At 41.2% G+C, this 15103-nt stretch overlaps 1 protein-coding gene across 1 annotated transcript in view; it reads left to right on the plus strand.

The window, feature by feature from the left end:
• Positions 1-289: 289 nt before the first annotated feature.
• The window catches only part of PKD2 (polycystin 2, transient receptor potential cation channel), a 37637-nt gene continuing 22823 nt past the window's right edge, over positions 290-15103 (plus strand). Inside the window, exons 1-5 of the mRNA XM_050946829.1 lie at positions 290-388; positions 8872-9122; positions 9885-10109; positions 11403-11631; positions 14439-14609. Of these exons, the coding sequence (XP_050802786.1) occupies positions 8911-9122; positions 9885-10109; positions 11403-11631; positions 14439-14609 (837 nt within the window). The 5' untranslated portion in view covers positions 290-388; positions 8872-8910. The remainder of the gene's footprint in view (positions 389-8871; positions 9123-9884; positions 10110-11402; positions 11632-14438; positions 14610-15103) is intronic.

The following is a 15103-nucleotide window of genomic DNA, read 5'->3' on the forward strand; positions in this document are numbered from 1 at the left end:
ATTCCTGTGGAACCCCACTTGAGACCTCCTTCCAATTTGACATCATTCCATTAATAGTTACTCTTTATTTGCTGTTGTTTAACCAGTTATGTATCCACTTATGTATCTGCCAAGCCCACATTTCTCCAGTTTAAAATCTTATAGAAGAATATGCAGCAAAAATTGTGTCATGGTTTGTTTCATGGCAAAACTTGTGCATCCTTTGCCTCAGTTATATCGGTAAAGTGGCTAATGTGTGGTGCCTTATGAGGATTTATATAAATATTTCTTTTTAAAGGTCTGTGGGGTACAAGATTGATGGAAGAAAACACTAGCAGAGAGAGATACCTGAAAAGTGTTTTACGAGAACTGATCACATATGTGATTTTCCTTGTGGTCTTGTGTGTCTGTAAGTACCATTTTCCATTAATTTTCAAATTTCTATACTAATTGTCTGTGCTGTGTGACCCAAGAGTGAACAGTGAGGGTTTTTACCCCAGGATGGTAGGCGTGTTTTCTAGTGATCAGGCCACGAGGCTGATATTTAGGATACTTGGATTCTGTTTCTAATTCTGGCATTGGCTTCTTGTATGAGCTTGAAAAAATCATTTCAAACTGTTTTCCTCAATTTTCCCACCTTCAAAATAGAATAATAATACCTTCCTTTTTAAAAAGTGGGAACTTGGGTAATAGTTATGATTCCTGTGTGTGCCTCAGTTTCGTATTGCTACATGGAATGTAAGGGTTAAAAAGCTGCTCTTGAGAGAGAACAGGAGATGTGGGGCATTAGGTCATGTAACTGGGCTGTCATGAATGCATCCTTAAACGACTGGCTGAAACTGACCCATATCAATGGAGGATCCAGAAAGACAATGGGAACCCCAAGGACTGAACAGTTGCCACATATCCACAGGAAACTCTGCTGGGCAGAACACGTGAACTCAGCCTGCATCTGCAGGAGGAAGACCATGGACCAAAAGGTGACAGGAAGTTAGGGTAGGAGCAGGCCTTTGGGAGAGAAACAGCAGCTCTCACCTGGGACTGAGACAGGGATAGAAACAGACAGCAGTATGATTCCCAGGAACCCTGGTTTGGCCAGTATGGATTATGTCTTAAGCATTGCTTCTCTGTGCTAACAAAGGACTTCCCACTGGTGAATTTCAGTTGACTAATAAACCCTACTCTGTTTTGAAAAGGCTCGCTGATGTCCCTGAAAATAGTTGCTGAGGTGTATTGATTCCTGAAGAGGGCAAAAAATCTGAACAGAGGTCTGTCTCATGGTGTGAATTAGGAGTTCTGCAGGCTCATGGCAGGTCTACACTACATAATTACTTTGGTATAACTACATCACGCAGGGGTCTGAAAAATCCACACCCGAATGATGATGTTATACCAACCTAAGTGCCAGTGGGAGAGCTTCCTCCGCCAACATTGCTACCACGTCTTGTAGAGGTGGATTAACTGTGCTGATGGGTGAACGCTCTCCTCCTTCCTACAGTGTCTTCATTAAAGTGCTACAGCGACACAGCTGCATCAGTACAGCTGTGCCCATGCAGTGTTTTAAGTGTTAACCTTCCCTCAGTCGTAAAGGCATTGAGGTCATGTGGCCTACCCTTGTGGAAGAATTGGCGCCCCTTTCAGGTTCTGACATGCTGAAAGGGTTCCTCCAAGGGACCGTTTAAAAGCGGGTGCATAGCACAAATCCTGTGTATCTGACACCATCGAATAGTGGAAGGCATGAGCTATTGATCACAATCAAAAATTAAAGTTTAGAAAGTGTCTGAAAAGGTATTATTTTTATCCACTAAGACACCACCAGATATCCTTAAGCATAAAAGTTCCTGTAGTGGTTGAAAGACTGGCGGTGGTAGCCTCTTTAACATTTTTGACTCTCCATGTGCACATAACACTGAGTGTCCTAAAGAGGCTTGCAGCCTCATGCATGCTAATACTTTACCTAAGGTTTACATCTGTGTATGTGGTACTAAACATTGGCACAAGATAGTGAGTAGATGCTCAGATATGAGTCTTATTTAAAGGGGAGTTTACCTTTACTTTTACATAAAAGTAAAGGTAAAGAATCCAAAGAGGCAGATATTGGAATTTCTAATACACGATGGACAAGGTGGGTGAGGTAATGTCTTTTATTGGGCCAGCTTCTGTTGGTGAGAGAGACAAGCATTTGACTTACAAAAAGCTGCTCTTCCAGTCCTCTTCAGCTGTATGTAAATGTGAAAACTTCTCTCTCACTAACAGAAGTTGTTGCAGTAAACGATGTTACCTCACCCACATTGTCTCTCTTGTCAGGAACCATCATGGTGTCACAGTTATCACAGGTCCGGTGCTTTCGTACGGCTCTGTAACTGTCCCAGGGAGGGCCCCTTTAGAGTGTTTACTTCCCTTTGGGTTACACTCACTGGGGTATGTCCCTTGACTTCAGTGCCTCCTAGGACTGCACTTCTGAGTGTTCAGCATGCCTGCCTCACTCTGAGAGCCCCCCTTAGTGGATCCACGTGAACTGGACCCTGGGGCAGACTTGCGCAACGAAAGGGAGAAATGCAACCCCGATCTCTTTAGTCTAGAGTGACTCTCAGACAGCAGTGTAAAACGGAAGGATTTGTAAAATTTCTGGAATACTGCATAAGCAGTTCTTCAATTAGCATAGAGAGTGGAAAAGTTGCAGCCAAGTCCAACTGAGTCTGACTATACCCAGGGCCCTCTTCCAGCGCCCAGTCTGCAAGTGCCTCTGCTTCCAGCAGATCACACTTAACTAACTCTTCAGTCCTTTGTTCCTCTTACCAGGCAAACATTGTCACCTGACCATCCACCTTAGCTCTTTGTTCTCCAGCTGATCTGAACTGGCTGGCTTGGGGGGGGGAGGGAGGGGAAAGGGCGGCAGCAGTCCATGTTCATTATTTGCTAGACACCCAGATATCCATGTCATTGTCTTCTGGGTTCTCTGGGGAAGCGGGGGCGAACGAGGGGGACAAGCAGCTAAACAACAGTGATGCTGTGATCTCTGCAAATAGTAATCACCCTTTCCCCACCACCTGATTAAACATGCAGCATCCAAAATGCTATGAGAAATTCCCTCTTTATGTGCAGTGTTATTATAGCCATGTGTGATGATGTATATCACACACACAGATAATCTTATTTCCTTTTTAGTGTTATCCCTTGGGGGAAGATTAATGTGTGTGCAGTGTAGGATATTTTAGAATCCTAGAACCATATTCAGAATACATACTGGGAGGTCTTCTACATTAGAATTTGTGCTGTTAGCATATTGTGCTTTTACAATGGAAGCATCAGAAGTAAAAACATTCCTTTATCTAAACACCGAAAGTGTTAAAGATTTTTTTTAACTTTTTAACAAAAGTATTTTAAGTTTTTATTAATACACCATGATCTAGTTTGTAGAATAAACTCAAGTACAGATTCCTCTTAGTTATTGAGGCAAAATAACTTTATGGATTTTCACACCTTCCTGGTACATATTTAGGCAGCTGACCAAGGTTGTGAGAAATAATATAAGTATGGTATTACATAGTGCTTGGAATTATTAGAGGTCTGAATGTAATTTTTTTTAAATAAAACCTCTCCAAAAATAATCTTTTTAGAGTTTCATTTCTAATACTGTTGCACACAAAGTAGCTCATTCAAATATAGCATGTGCAATGGCTAAAACAGATACTTGGGTTTTCATATGGTCTAGTGGTTCAAACATAATGCAGGGAAATGGTGGGTGGGAGTGTGGGGGGTCCTTGTTCTGCTCCAGACTTCAGCCTTGCAAAGCAATCATGAAAATTTGCCAGCTTAAACATAAAATCTATTCACGGACTTTCTTCATGGTGGTGGTGATAAAACAAATCTTTTACTTGCCTAGCAAAACAATTACTTGCTGCCGGTTAATATAATTCTGGAAAGCTGGCATGTTTTTTTATGCTCTTTATTATTAGCACTGGCAATAAATACACAATTTAATATTTTCAGTGCCTCAAATAAAATGCCAATGAATTTTAAACTAAAATATAAAGTTGTAGCTTTGAGACCAAGTATGACTTCTTTATCTACTTTGGTATTTTCCTTAAATTTTTAATACCGCTAGTACCATACCATTAGTATGTAAGGTGAAGTAATGTAAACATGGGACCAGCATTTGTATCACTGTGTCGTCTAACCCTACTCAGAACTAGTCTTGATGATACAGTGGTAAAAACCACAGTGGATTTTCAATGCTAGCACCAATGGAAATGCAACAGTGAGAGATTAAAAAAAAAAACAAAGAAAGAAACTTTAACTATGCTAGAACTGGATCTCCCAATGTGCTTATGTTTATAGTTGTAGTGTTGATGCAGTCTTTAAGTTGGGGGCCTAATTCTCTGTTGTGTCAGTCTTTTCTGGTGGCTGTGCCCTGTTCACTCCAACTGGAAAGATGCTATTATACTATAAGCGAGGGGCCAAATCCTATCTTTCCTGATATGCCCTGCTGTTAGATATCCTGTCCCTTTCCTCTGCCTTCTCCTCATTTGAGCTTTTCTGGGGGGGTTTTGGCCTTCCTAACCTCACCCTTCCACCTCCTCATCCCTCCAGAATGGCACCTATGCTGCTGCTTGTGCACATGGCCCTGTTTTAAAGGAGTGAGGAGAAGCAACGGATGCACTCTAGGCCCTGATGCAGCGGTGCATTTAAGTGGGCTTAACTTTGTGTATGAATAATCCTATCCCTATGCAGCAAAGCATATCACTGCATCAGTAAGTATGTGCTCAAGTGCTTTGCTGAATAGGGATGGGATTACTAAAATGCTTAAGTACATTGTTGAATCAGGAATTTTGTAATTTTCAATGTCCGTTCCTAATGGTGCATAGGGGAAGCAGTATGTCTATGAGCAGCCAGTGACCATTGCCTCCCCTGTGAATAGTCTACAGTGTTAGAGAACACTGTAATCTGCTACTTTTACTGCACTTAGCATCTCCAGTATGGCTTGTAGAAGTAGAGGGTAAAACTGAGTAGAAGAGCGGACTCACTCCTGCAGCGCCTCCTGCTGGTCTCTCAGGGAATTAGCTCATTCCAGCCTCCGGAGCGCCCTCTGCAGGCCAGTTATCCACTGTCCTCTGGCCCTGTATCCCTCCCTGGACCCCAGTGCCTCTTTAACTGGGGAGCTTCCTCCTGGCAGTACCTCTCCGATCTGGGTCTCCCCAGGGGACCCCCACCCTCTATCCCCACCTTGCCTCAGTATCAGGCTACCAGTCATTGTCTAGCCCCGCATCCTGGGGCAGACTGCAGTATCAGCCTACTCATCACTGGCAAGGTTGGGTTTGGACCTGCTGCCTTGGCCTACCCCTGGGCTGCCCTCTGCAATCTCCAGTACTTGTTGCCTTCTGCTAGGCCACAGCCTGGGGCTTTCCAGGCTGGAGCTCCCCAGCTCCTCTGCCTTTCCCCAGCCCTGCACCACTCAGGTACGCTGTCTCTGGCGCCCTGCAGCCAGGCCCTTCTCCCTCTACAGGCAGAGGGAGACTTTCTGTCTGCCCCTGGCTTTTCTGCCTTTCTTATAAGGCCCTGCTGCTCAGTTTGGGGCATGGCCCCAGCTGCAGCCACTTCCCCCAATCAGCATAGCCTAAAAGCTGCTTTCCCCAGCCACAGCCCCCTCCCAGGGTTGTTTTTTAACCCTTTAGGGCAGGAGCAGGGGTCCGCCCTGCTACACTCTGCTAGGGGAAAAATACAATGGGCAGGAGCCACAGCACAGCCTTACTACAGGGAAACGCCAAATGTTCAGAGGTGATGGAACACAACTCCTGCAGTTACTTAAGAACTTTGGCAGTCTTTCAGCTGTTTTGTGCTATGCTAGTAGCAGAATCTGACTGAGCTAGCGTATCCAGCATTGGAAGGATTAGCCTGGTTCAAAGGAGATTATTCTAGTGGTGTAGGCCTGATTTAGAGACTCCTATGTCACTTCCATCCGTGCAGTGGGCTGTTCTAACTTTTGACTAGGGATTGGTCCTGCATTCAGTGACCCCAGGATCAAAGAAACCAAAGTCATCTTTCCATCCCACTATAACTTGTGCTATATGGTTCTCAGCCAAGTGCTTGGCCCAATGGGAGCAAAAACTAAATCTGTATTCAGGGTTTTCTAATTAAAAGATCTTTTAAAGTTACTGCACATATGCTTTTTCTTACCAAGTATTATTTTAGAAGTTTAATAATAAATACCTGTAATTATAAATAATAAGCTAACTCAGGAAAGTGGAGTTTTAACATTGAATATTTTAAAGTTGATTGACACGTCTATTCTTTATTCTTTTTACACTAAGGGTAGGTCTACACTTCAGTTAGCCATCTGCAACTGGCCCGTGCCAGCTGGCTTGGATTGCAGCCTGAGCTCTGGGGCTCTCCCACCTCTCAGGGTCCTAGAGTCCAGGCTCCAGCCTGAGCCCCAGTGTCTACATCTCAGTTAAACAGCTCCTTAGCCCTAGCCCCAGCCCCATGAGCCCAGTTCAGCTGGCAAAGCCAGCCACGGGTTTTTAATTGTTGTGGAAACATAGCATAAAATCACGTCTGAGTGATTATTGGAGGCTTGGTGATAGGGAAAAGCTTGCCTTACGTTTTACCCTATTTAGAAATGTTAACATTTCTGTGTAAAATACAACTGGATGTTTTTGAGGGAACCAAGTTTAAAATGCTTATTTCTTTTTCTCCTCCCTACCAAAAAATGTCTCCTGCAGTGACTTATGGGATGGTGAGTTCCAGTATGTACTATTACACTAGGGTAATGTCACAGCTCTTCCTGGAAACACCTTTATCGAAAATGGAGAAAACCAATTTCAAAACCTTATCCACCATGGAGGACTTCTGGAAGGTGAAGGGAAAAAAATTATCTTGTCACTATAAATTGGTTATTTTTCTCCCTCTGGACTCACAACTTTAATCTGTAAATATCTCTTAAATTCGCCATCATAATCAACAAATGCTCTTAGGTCTGGTCTACACTTTTGTCTGTACTGTACAGCAGTGTTGCCTGGGGATGTAATAATTTTTTGTTGTTGTTTGTAACTACATTTTTATTCTGGCAAAAGCTCTAGTGTAGACGCAGCATACACAGAGTGCAATTAAGTGCTTTGCTACTGAAGCTTATTTTGTTCAGCAAACTGGAATAAGCTATATGAGCTATATTGTCACTGTAAGCTGCATCTACACTAGAAGGGTTTGCTGGTATAGTCCACCAGCAAATCTTTGTAGTGTAGACAAGGCCACGGTTACTAAATGCAATCTGTTACAAGTGTTGAAATTAGGAATCTAGATGTCACAATGGATTAACACTTGCTAGATTCACTTCTAGAACCTGGATTTAAAGCTTAGTTCAGGTCACGAGAGAGAATATATTTGGTTCTGATATACTAATACAGTTACTTATCAGGCCTGGACATTACTGACCTAATAGATGACACACCTGTAGAGTTGCTGAGGTGTGTTACATCAAGTGTTATTATTCGGAGTCCTGTTGATTTCATTGGTACAGTAGAACCTCAGAGTTACAAACTGACCGGTCAACCACACCCCTCATTTGGAACCAGAAGTGTACAATCAGGCAGCAACAGAGACGGGGGAAAAAAAAGAAAAAAACAAATACAGTACAGTACTGTGTTAAATGTAAACTACTAAAAGAGAGAAAGTTTAAAAAAAGATTTGACAGGATAAGGAAATTGTTTCTGTGCTTGTTTCATTTCAATTAAGATACTAAAAGCATTTTTCTTCTGCATAATAATGTTTTAAAGATGTATTAAGTCAATGTTCAGTTGTAAACTTTTGAAAGAACAACCATAACGTTTTGTTCAGAGTTACAAACATCCTCCATTCCCACGATGTTCGTAACTCTGAGGTTCTACTGTACTACTTGCATTTCAGGCTAACCACATGCATAATTCTTTGCGGCATATGGGCCTTTGTTTGCTGATCATTGACATTTCACTCCTTCTGAGCCATTATCAGTCCTGGTCCTGCAATGTGCTGGTGCAGTGGTCTTGCATTGACAGGGTGTGAATGTAGCAGTGCTCAAACACAACACAGAGCAAGAATGAGTACATAGGGGTGCTGTGTGTATTCAGGAGCAGTTAATGTACTAAAAATAATTAGAATATTTCAATATATCAAAGTTATTTTTTATTCCTCCCATCTCCCAGGAAATACACTGGTCTATAGACGGAGTAAAAATTTTTTAAATGACTTTTGCACTTAAGCTCCTAAGTCCCTTTGACTTTTAAAGGCTCTTAAACTCCTAAGTGCCAAAGTCAATTTTGAAAAAAGATAAGCTCCTAAGTCATTTGGGCACTTTTTGGAAATTTTACCTATTTTAGCCTACTAGTAATTTTTCATAAGTCATTTTGATATATTTTAAGTTTCATATTTCTTATTTTTGTAACTCAAGCAGCCACATAGATTTTTGTATCAAACATGCAGAACAGTACTTTAAGGACTGTCAACTGCAAAGAGCGTAAATATGAGCGAAGAAGAGAGCTGCATGTAGCTGAATTCATGGTAGTTTTAATGGGAATGTTTTCCCTAGTGCAGATATGGCCACAGAGGATTGCTCTGTTTCTAAAAACTCAGAATCCTTCATTCTTCCTCTCTTGAATCCTTTGCCCAGTGGACATAGCATAGTTATCATACTTCTGATCATGGTGGGTTGGGGAAATTCCCTTGGAACCCATTAACACTTAGTTAGCCAGAGGACTTTTTGCTGAGTAACTTTATGTAGCAAGAATTTTTTCTGTCAATAGACAAAAACTAACAATCATAATATAAAACACATCCTTGGCAAGAGTGTAGGTGTATAAAAATACTGAGTGCTGGCTCTGAATGAACTTAGCATCCCTAACATTCTTTCTTCCTCCTCAGTTCACAGAAGGCCCTTTGCTGGATGGTCTGTACTGGGAGATGTGGTACAACAATAAAACCATGGCAGAAAACAAAAGTTTCATTTATTACGAAAATCTGCTTTTGGGTGTGCCTCGTGTTCGGCAGCTGAAAGTGAGAAATGGGTCATGCTCAATACCTGAGGATTTAAAAGATGAAATTAAAGAATGCTATGACGTTTATTCTGTTGCTAATGAAGATACTGCTCCTTTTGGGCTCCAAAATGGAACAGCGTATGTATTTCTCTCGCATCCACGTAGCCAAGTGTGCATTCTGCAATTCTGTGGGAGTTTTTAGCTGATTCTCCAGTGATATCTGGTACCTGCCAAAAGCAGCATCTTAATTATCGTGTGTTCTGCATATAAACTCTTCCTTTACAGTTAAATCTAAAACAGTTGTCAACTCTAAATTAGTTTCTTCCACCTGTATGAAATCAGTCTGTTGGTTCTGTAGAAGACTCTGTTCTTGGCCTTACTGGTTTAGGTACATCCAAGTCTGCTACAAACGGGTATTTCCATTGCCTATAAATGCAATGTTATCTAAGGATGACAGCTGAAGCCAGAAGTCTCGACTTCTAATTCTGGGTTTTACTGCTTACTCATTGAGAGTCTTTGGTTAAATTGTCTTCCCCATGCACAAAGTGGAAATACTACTTGTCTCCCTCACAGTGGTGTTTGTAAATTATTATATGAAAATGCTGCTTTTCGTTTCAGTAAGAGAATACAACTCCCTGTGCCAATTGAGAGTATTCTGTTGTCAAGACATAGTTAATTTACTGTGACTTGTCATTATCTATCTTTACTATTAATTTTGTCTGTTAATATCAAGAGACCCTCTAGTGCTTCTTTCCAGGTTACAGATACCACAACTTTTCTTATTAATATCTCTTTAAAAAAATCCCAATTGCTATAATTTACGTGATCAAGCTTGTGTATATGTGCTGTTACATATGAAAAGAGTAATTAATGTATTCCTTTCTTGCTGTCTTAAACTAGTTGGACTTACACCAATGAACAAGATTTAAATGGGAGCAGCCACTGGGGGTTGATTGCCTCATACAGTGGGGCTGGTTATTATCAGGATCTGTCACGAAGCAGAGAGGAGACAGCCGCACAGATTGCTAACCTTAAGAAACACTTGTGGCTGGATAGAGGGACCAGAGCAGCCTTTATTGATTTCTCTGTGTACAATGCGAACATCAATCTATTCTGTATTGTCAGGTATTTATAAAACTTTGGATAGCATGTATGTTCTCTCAAATGACATTGCACAAACAGTAGATATGGGATCTGCTGTATTTTGTATCATGGGAATTGATCAATATGCACTGAATCTTATTACATAGGTGAAGTGAGAGCCTCTTGGAACATTTCAGCAAAAGGAAGAGTTATTTGTATTGCTGATGATTTTTATCCCAAATGCTCACATTTGAATAGCCCTTGTACTTGGTTGGCATCTACTCCCCTCGGGGAGTCACTAGAAAAGACACCTGAGTATCCTGTCCAGCATGTCCACAGAGCCTAGCCACCTTTCTCTTGTGTACTACTTCCTTCTAACTGACAATTTTGAAATGTCAATTTTTTTTTAAAGGTTTTTTTTTTTTTCCCCAAGTAACTCCTGTTTGAAAAGAGAGTATGAATTTCTTACTATGTTCGGTATTTCTGTCCACTATCGCTACCAAATATAGAAAAACTTTGTACATTTGAAAAAGATTAGCTGAAGGCAGTATAGCCTGGGTCAGATTATGAGAGCATCTTTTTGATGTTGAGGATGATTCATCCTAAATGAGTTAAGGAACCTTGTAGCTACGTGGAATGGGAAGTTTATATTCGGAAAGATGTCCTACATAACTATGCTTTGTAAAAATCAGGATTTTTCCATGACTTCAAAAAAACCCCAATATTTGCTTTAAATTATATTTATAAATGCAGTTACCAAAATGATCTGAAATCAGTGACTCTGTTCCAAAGGGACAGTGCTGAGTCTTAAAATAGTTGCGCACACAAAAATCCTTACATGTATTATTAACAGCACCTACAGTGATGAAAAGGTCAACATTTTTTAAAATTGCTGGTTGAGGTGTTTTGAATTACATTTAGCCTGGAAAGGGAAACTAGACAGACCAACTTCATCTCCTGGTACTCAGGCTACAGACAGTAGGGACCAAAGTTTAAAGTGTGAGTGCAACAGAAGATGTCTGTGTGCAAATTAGGGATTTGTATACATACAATCTTGCCTTATACGATGTCTTGTGTGTGTCACCAGAGTGCAAAATTGTGCACATACTTTAAAATGTTACCATACAGGAATTTCTAAATCAAACAACTTCCATCCTTAATAATTTTAGCTCTAAAAATTTAAAAATTAAAACCCATGAAAATGTTTTTCTACTACTGTTAGATTTTTTTTAAAACTTCCTGCTGACAAATTTTAAAAGTCCAGGCTTATGCTGAAGTAATTTTCAGGGTGTGTGTCTCAAACATAATATTTTTGTTTTCTTTTTTAAAACACAGGTTGTTAGTGGAGTTTCCAGCAACTGGAGGCCTCATTACATCTTGGCAGTTTCAGCCAGTGAAGCTTATCCACTACATTTCTACTTTTGATTTCTTCCTGGCAGCCTGTGAAGTGGCCTTTTGTCTCTTCACCCTTTATTATGTTATAGAAGAGATCTTGGAAATTCACATCCATAAACTGCATTACTTCAGGAGTCTCTGGAATTGTCTTGATATCCTCATCATTGTGGTGGGTAATGGCTTCTGGATATGAATCTTTACGATATTCTAGTACAGTAACTTCTCACTTAAAATCATCCCACTTAACATTGTTTTGATGTTACATTGCTGATCAGTTAGGGAACATGCTCGTTTAAAGTTGTGCAATGCTGCCTGCTTTGTCTTCGTCTTGCAGAAAGAACAGCCTGTTGGAGCTAGCTGGTGGGAGCTTGGAACCAGGGTGGACTGGCAGCCCCCCATCAGCTCCCTGCTCCCCCAAGTTCCCTGTGCGGCAGCTGCCAATTGCTGGCAGTTCAGCTGTTCCTCCCCTACTGCCATGTGTTGCTCCTGCCCTCTGTTTTGGAGCTGCTCCTGGGAGCCTCATGCTTGCTCTGCAGTGGTGGTGGTGAGGGGGAGAGGGAAGAGGGGTGCTAATGTTAGGGTGTCCCCCTCCCCGCTGCCCCTGCTCACTCTATTTCCATGGGGGGCAAGGAACAACAGGACAGGGCTCAGGATGGAAGGAGTGTGTTGGCAGCAGCTCCTGTCTCAACTTCCTGAGCTACTTAAAAAGGCAGTGTACTTAGAGGGGGTCCGCGTATTTAAAGGAACAATGCATCTCTCTCTCTCACACACAGGGTGTATGTTCCTGTCTCTGTCTGCCATGCTGTCTCCTCCCCCTCCATTTGTGTTGCCTTGTAGAGTGTGAAGCTACATTAACAACAATGCGTTAACCCTCGAGGGCTTAGCAGAGTTCTAGTTCATCATTTAGCAGTAAGGCATTCCCTGGGAAATATCCCACCCTCTGACTTCATCACCTCAGCCAAGTTTCACTATTATCATTGCTGTGTACAGTATGTATGTATGTGTATAGCAAACAATTTAATACTGTACACAGCAATGATGATTGTGAACCTTGGTTGAGGTGGTGAAGTCAGAGGGTGGGATATTTCATACACATACACACACTAAGTTTTTGTGTGTGTGTGTGTGTATAGTCTTTTTTGTCTGGTGGAAAAAATTTCCCTGGAACCCCCCCTTTACATTAATTCTTACGGGGAAATTGGATTCGCTTAACATCGTTTCGCTTAAAGTCGCATTTTTGAGGAACGTAATTACAATGTTAAGCGAGGCGTTACTGTACTGCTTTCTTTTAAGAGTTTTTCTGGAAGTGTTCAGTGCACTCAGCACTAGTAGCATGGGTGTAGGGGACAAATGTGTGCTGAAGGGGACAATAACCACATTCTAATGACATGACTTCAGTGAGATTACTCATGGCAGAACATGCTATTCAGTGTGAGAAAAGGGATCACGATTTAGATGATTATGTATATTTTTGCTGAATTTCCTTGATTCTCCTATTCAGTGGCATCTTTAGGAGAGGATCTGATCTGAAAGGATTCTGCTATGTACAGAGGGATTTTTAGCATCTCTCAGGTTTTTAACCTCTTTCTCTCTGTACAAAGCTATTTTGAAATAATTTCCTTCCAGTGATTCGTGAAGCTGCAGGGACAGCCATGAGGAGAGGAAACTATAACAAATTCTGCATTACCGTGGTGTGCTCATGCTTCTGGACATCAAATACCAGCTGATGCAATGATTTTTGAGTGCCATTCCAGTGAAAACATCCTCTGCTTTAAAGCCAACACTTTTGGGCACTTTGAGAGAGAGTGTGGGTGTCTGAGTGTGTTTGCAAAGTAATACTAACAAATCTTAGTGTTTTTATTCAGATATTTAGCCAGCTAATAAGTTCTGAACGACATTGCTTGCTACTTGCCAGCCAGACCCAAGTGCCAGAGTGCGTAGTTGATTGCACAGCACAGCCTGCACCAACATGTTTTCCATATAGTACATGTCAAGTCTGGCTTCCTGATAAAGTAGACAGAATGTTCTCTTCGTATGGGATGAAAAAATGAGTTTTGAACTTCAGGCTCCTGTGTAATCCATGATGTAGGCTACTGTGCTGGGGCTTTGCCAACTTTACTTTATACAAAAACATTTACCAATAATGTAACGATTGAAATGAACGTGGTACCAGGGGCCGGCAGCTTCTGCATTTTACTCTAGTCTCTGTTTCAGTGTCCTCTAGCTCATTCAGAGGAGAGAGCTGAGTTCTATGTGTAATTGTGGTCCATGGGCCAGGGTACAAATTCAGGACTATATACTCGCACAGTGCTGTGTTCACTGATGTCATTAAAAGATTTTGATGATGATCAAGGGTGGAAGTTGACCACTGTGATAGTAGCTAAACATGTAGTTAGTCATTATTTGATCTGTGCATTATTGGCCCTTCATCACTCAGTGAGAAAATTTGCTCCATCTTTAGGCTTCTGTTATTCCTGCCCTTAATTTCTCTTCCCCTTCTTTCTCTCCCTGGTCTTTGTGAATTTCCTCTGTTCTTTTCTTTTCTTTTCTCTGCATTTCCTTCCCTCCAGCAACTCCCATTTTCCAGTCCCAGTGGGGTTCACTCCTGAAACCATGGTCCAGTCTGCTAAAATGATCAATATAGGGACAGGGTAGTTGAATGTGATTCATTGTATCACGCTGTCTGCAGCCTTACGCAGACATTAATGCATCAATTTAAACTATGCTAATGTTCAGAAGGTATTTGGCACACAGGAGGGCTAGAAACTTTATTTTAAGTGAAAGCTTTGATTCTGAATGTCCTGCAGACCACAATAAACGTCATGTGGGCTGGATCTAGTCCGTAGGCACTGACTGTGCTTTTTTTTGTTTTGTTTTGTTTTGGAAAGGCCAGTGTGGCAATCTATTTATGTAGTAGTATTTAAAACCTATTCAGTCAACAGTTTCTTATTGTTTATGTATTTCTTTTCTACTCAGCTATCAATAGCAGCTATAGGAATTAACATATATAGAAGGTCAACAGTGGACATGTTACTGAAGAAGCAGCTGGAAGATCAAAATGCTTTCCCCAATTTTGAACCTTTGGCATATTGGCAAATACAGTTCAACAACATTGCTGCTGTCACTGTGTTTTTTGTCTGGATTAAGGTAAATGCTAATACTTCAGATTGGAATGAAGCTCTTTAACACACATGCTAATGTAACTGCAAGAAATATCTTTGATTTGTTTCTGCACCTTGGAAACAACCAACTGCATTCCAGGCTTGCTCACATTTCTGCTGAGGCTAACCATGGAAAATTTCAGACCTACAACATAACTATGTGCAAGTGAAAACAGGGCTATAATCTTGAAACCTAATTTTAGAAAAAAGAATCAGTGAATGTTACTAATGCTAATAGTATTCACAGTAAATTATATGAAAGAAATCAGTCCAGTCTTGTCATTCCTTGACCCAGTGACAAGTCACTAGCCCTAATTATTTCCTGTTCTCTCCCAGCCTGGTGGAGCTGTTGCCGTGTCATCAATCGACCCATATACAAAAGTCCTACAATGTTAAGACCTGGATAGTTTCTAAAACGCATGGATTCCATGACTGCTGTGTTGAGGCTACTTACTAATTAGTGTTAAATATGATAATACT

The sequence above is a fragment of the Gopherus flavomarginatus genome, chromosome 3, assembly GCF_025201925.1.
Source record: "Gopherus flavomarginatus isolate rGopFla2 chromosome 3, rGopFla2.mat.asm, whole genome shotgun sequence".
In the NCBI taxonomy this organism is placed as follows: domain Eukaryota; kingdom Metazoa; phylum Chordata; order Testudines; family Testudinidae; genus Gopherus; species Gopherus flavomarginatus.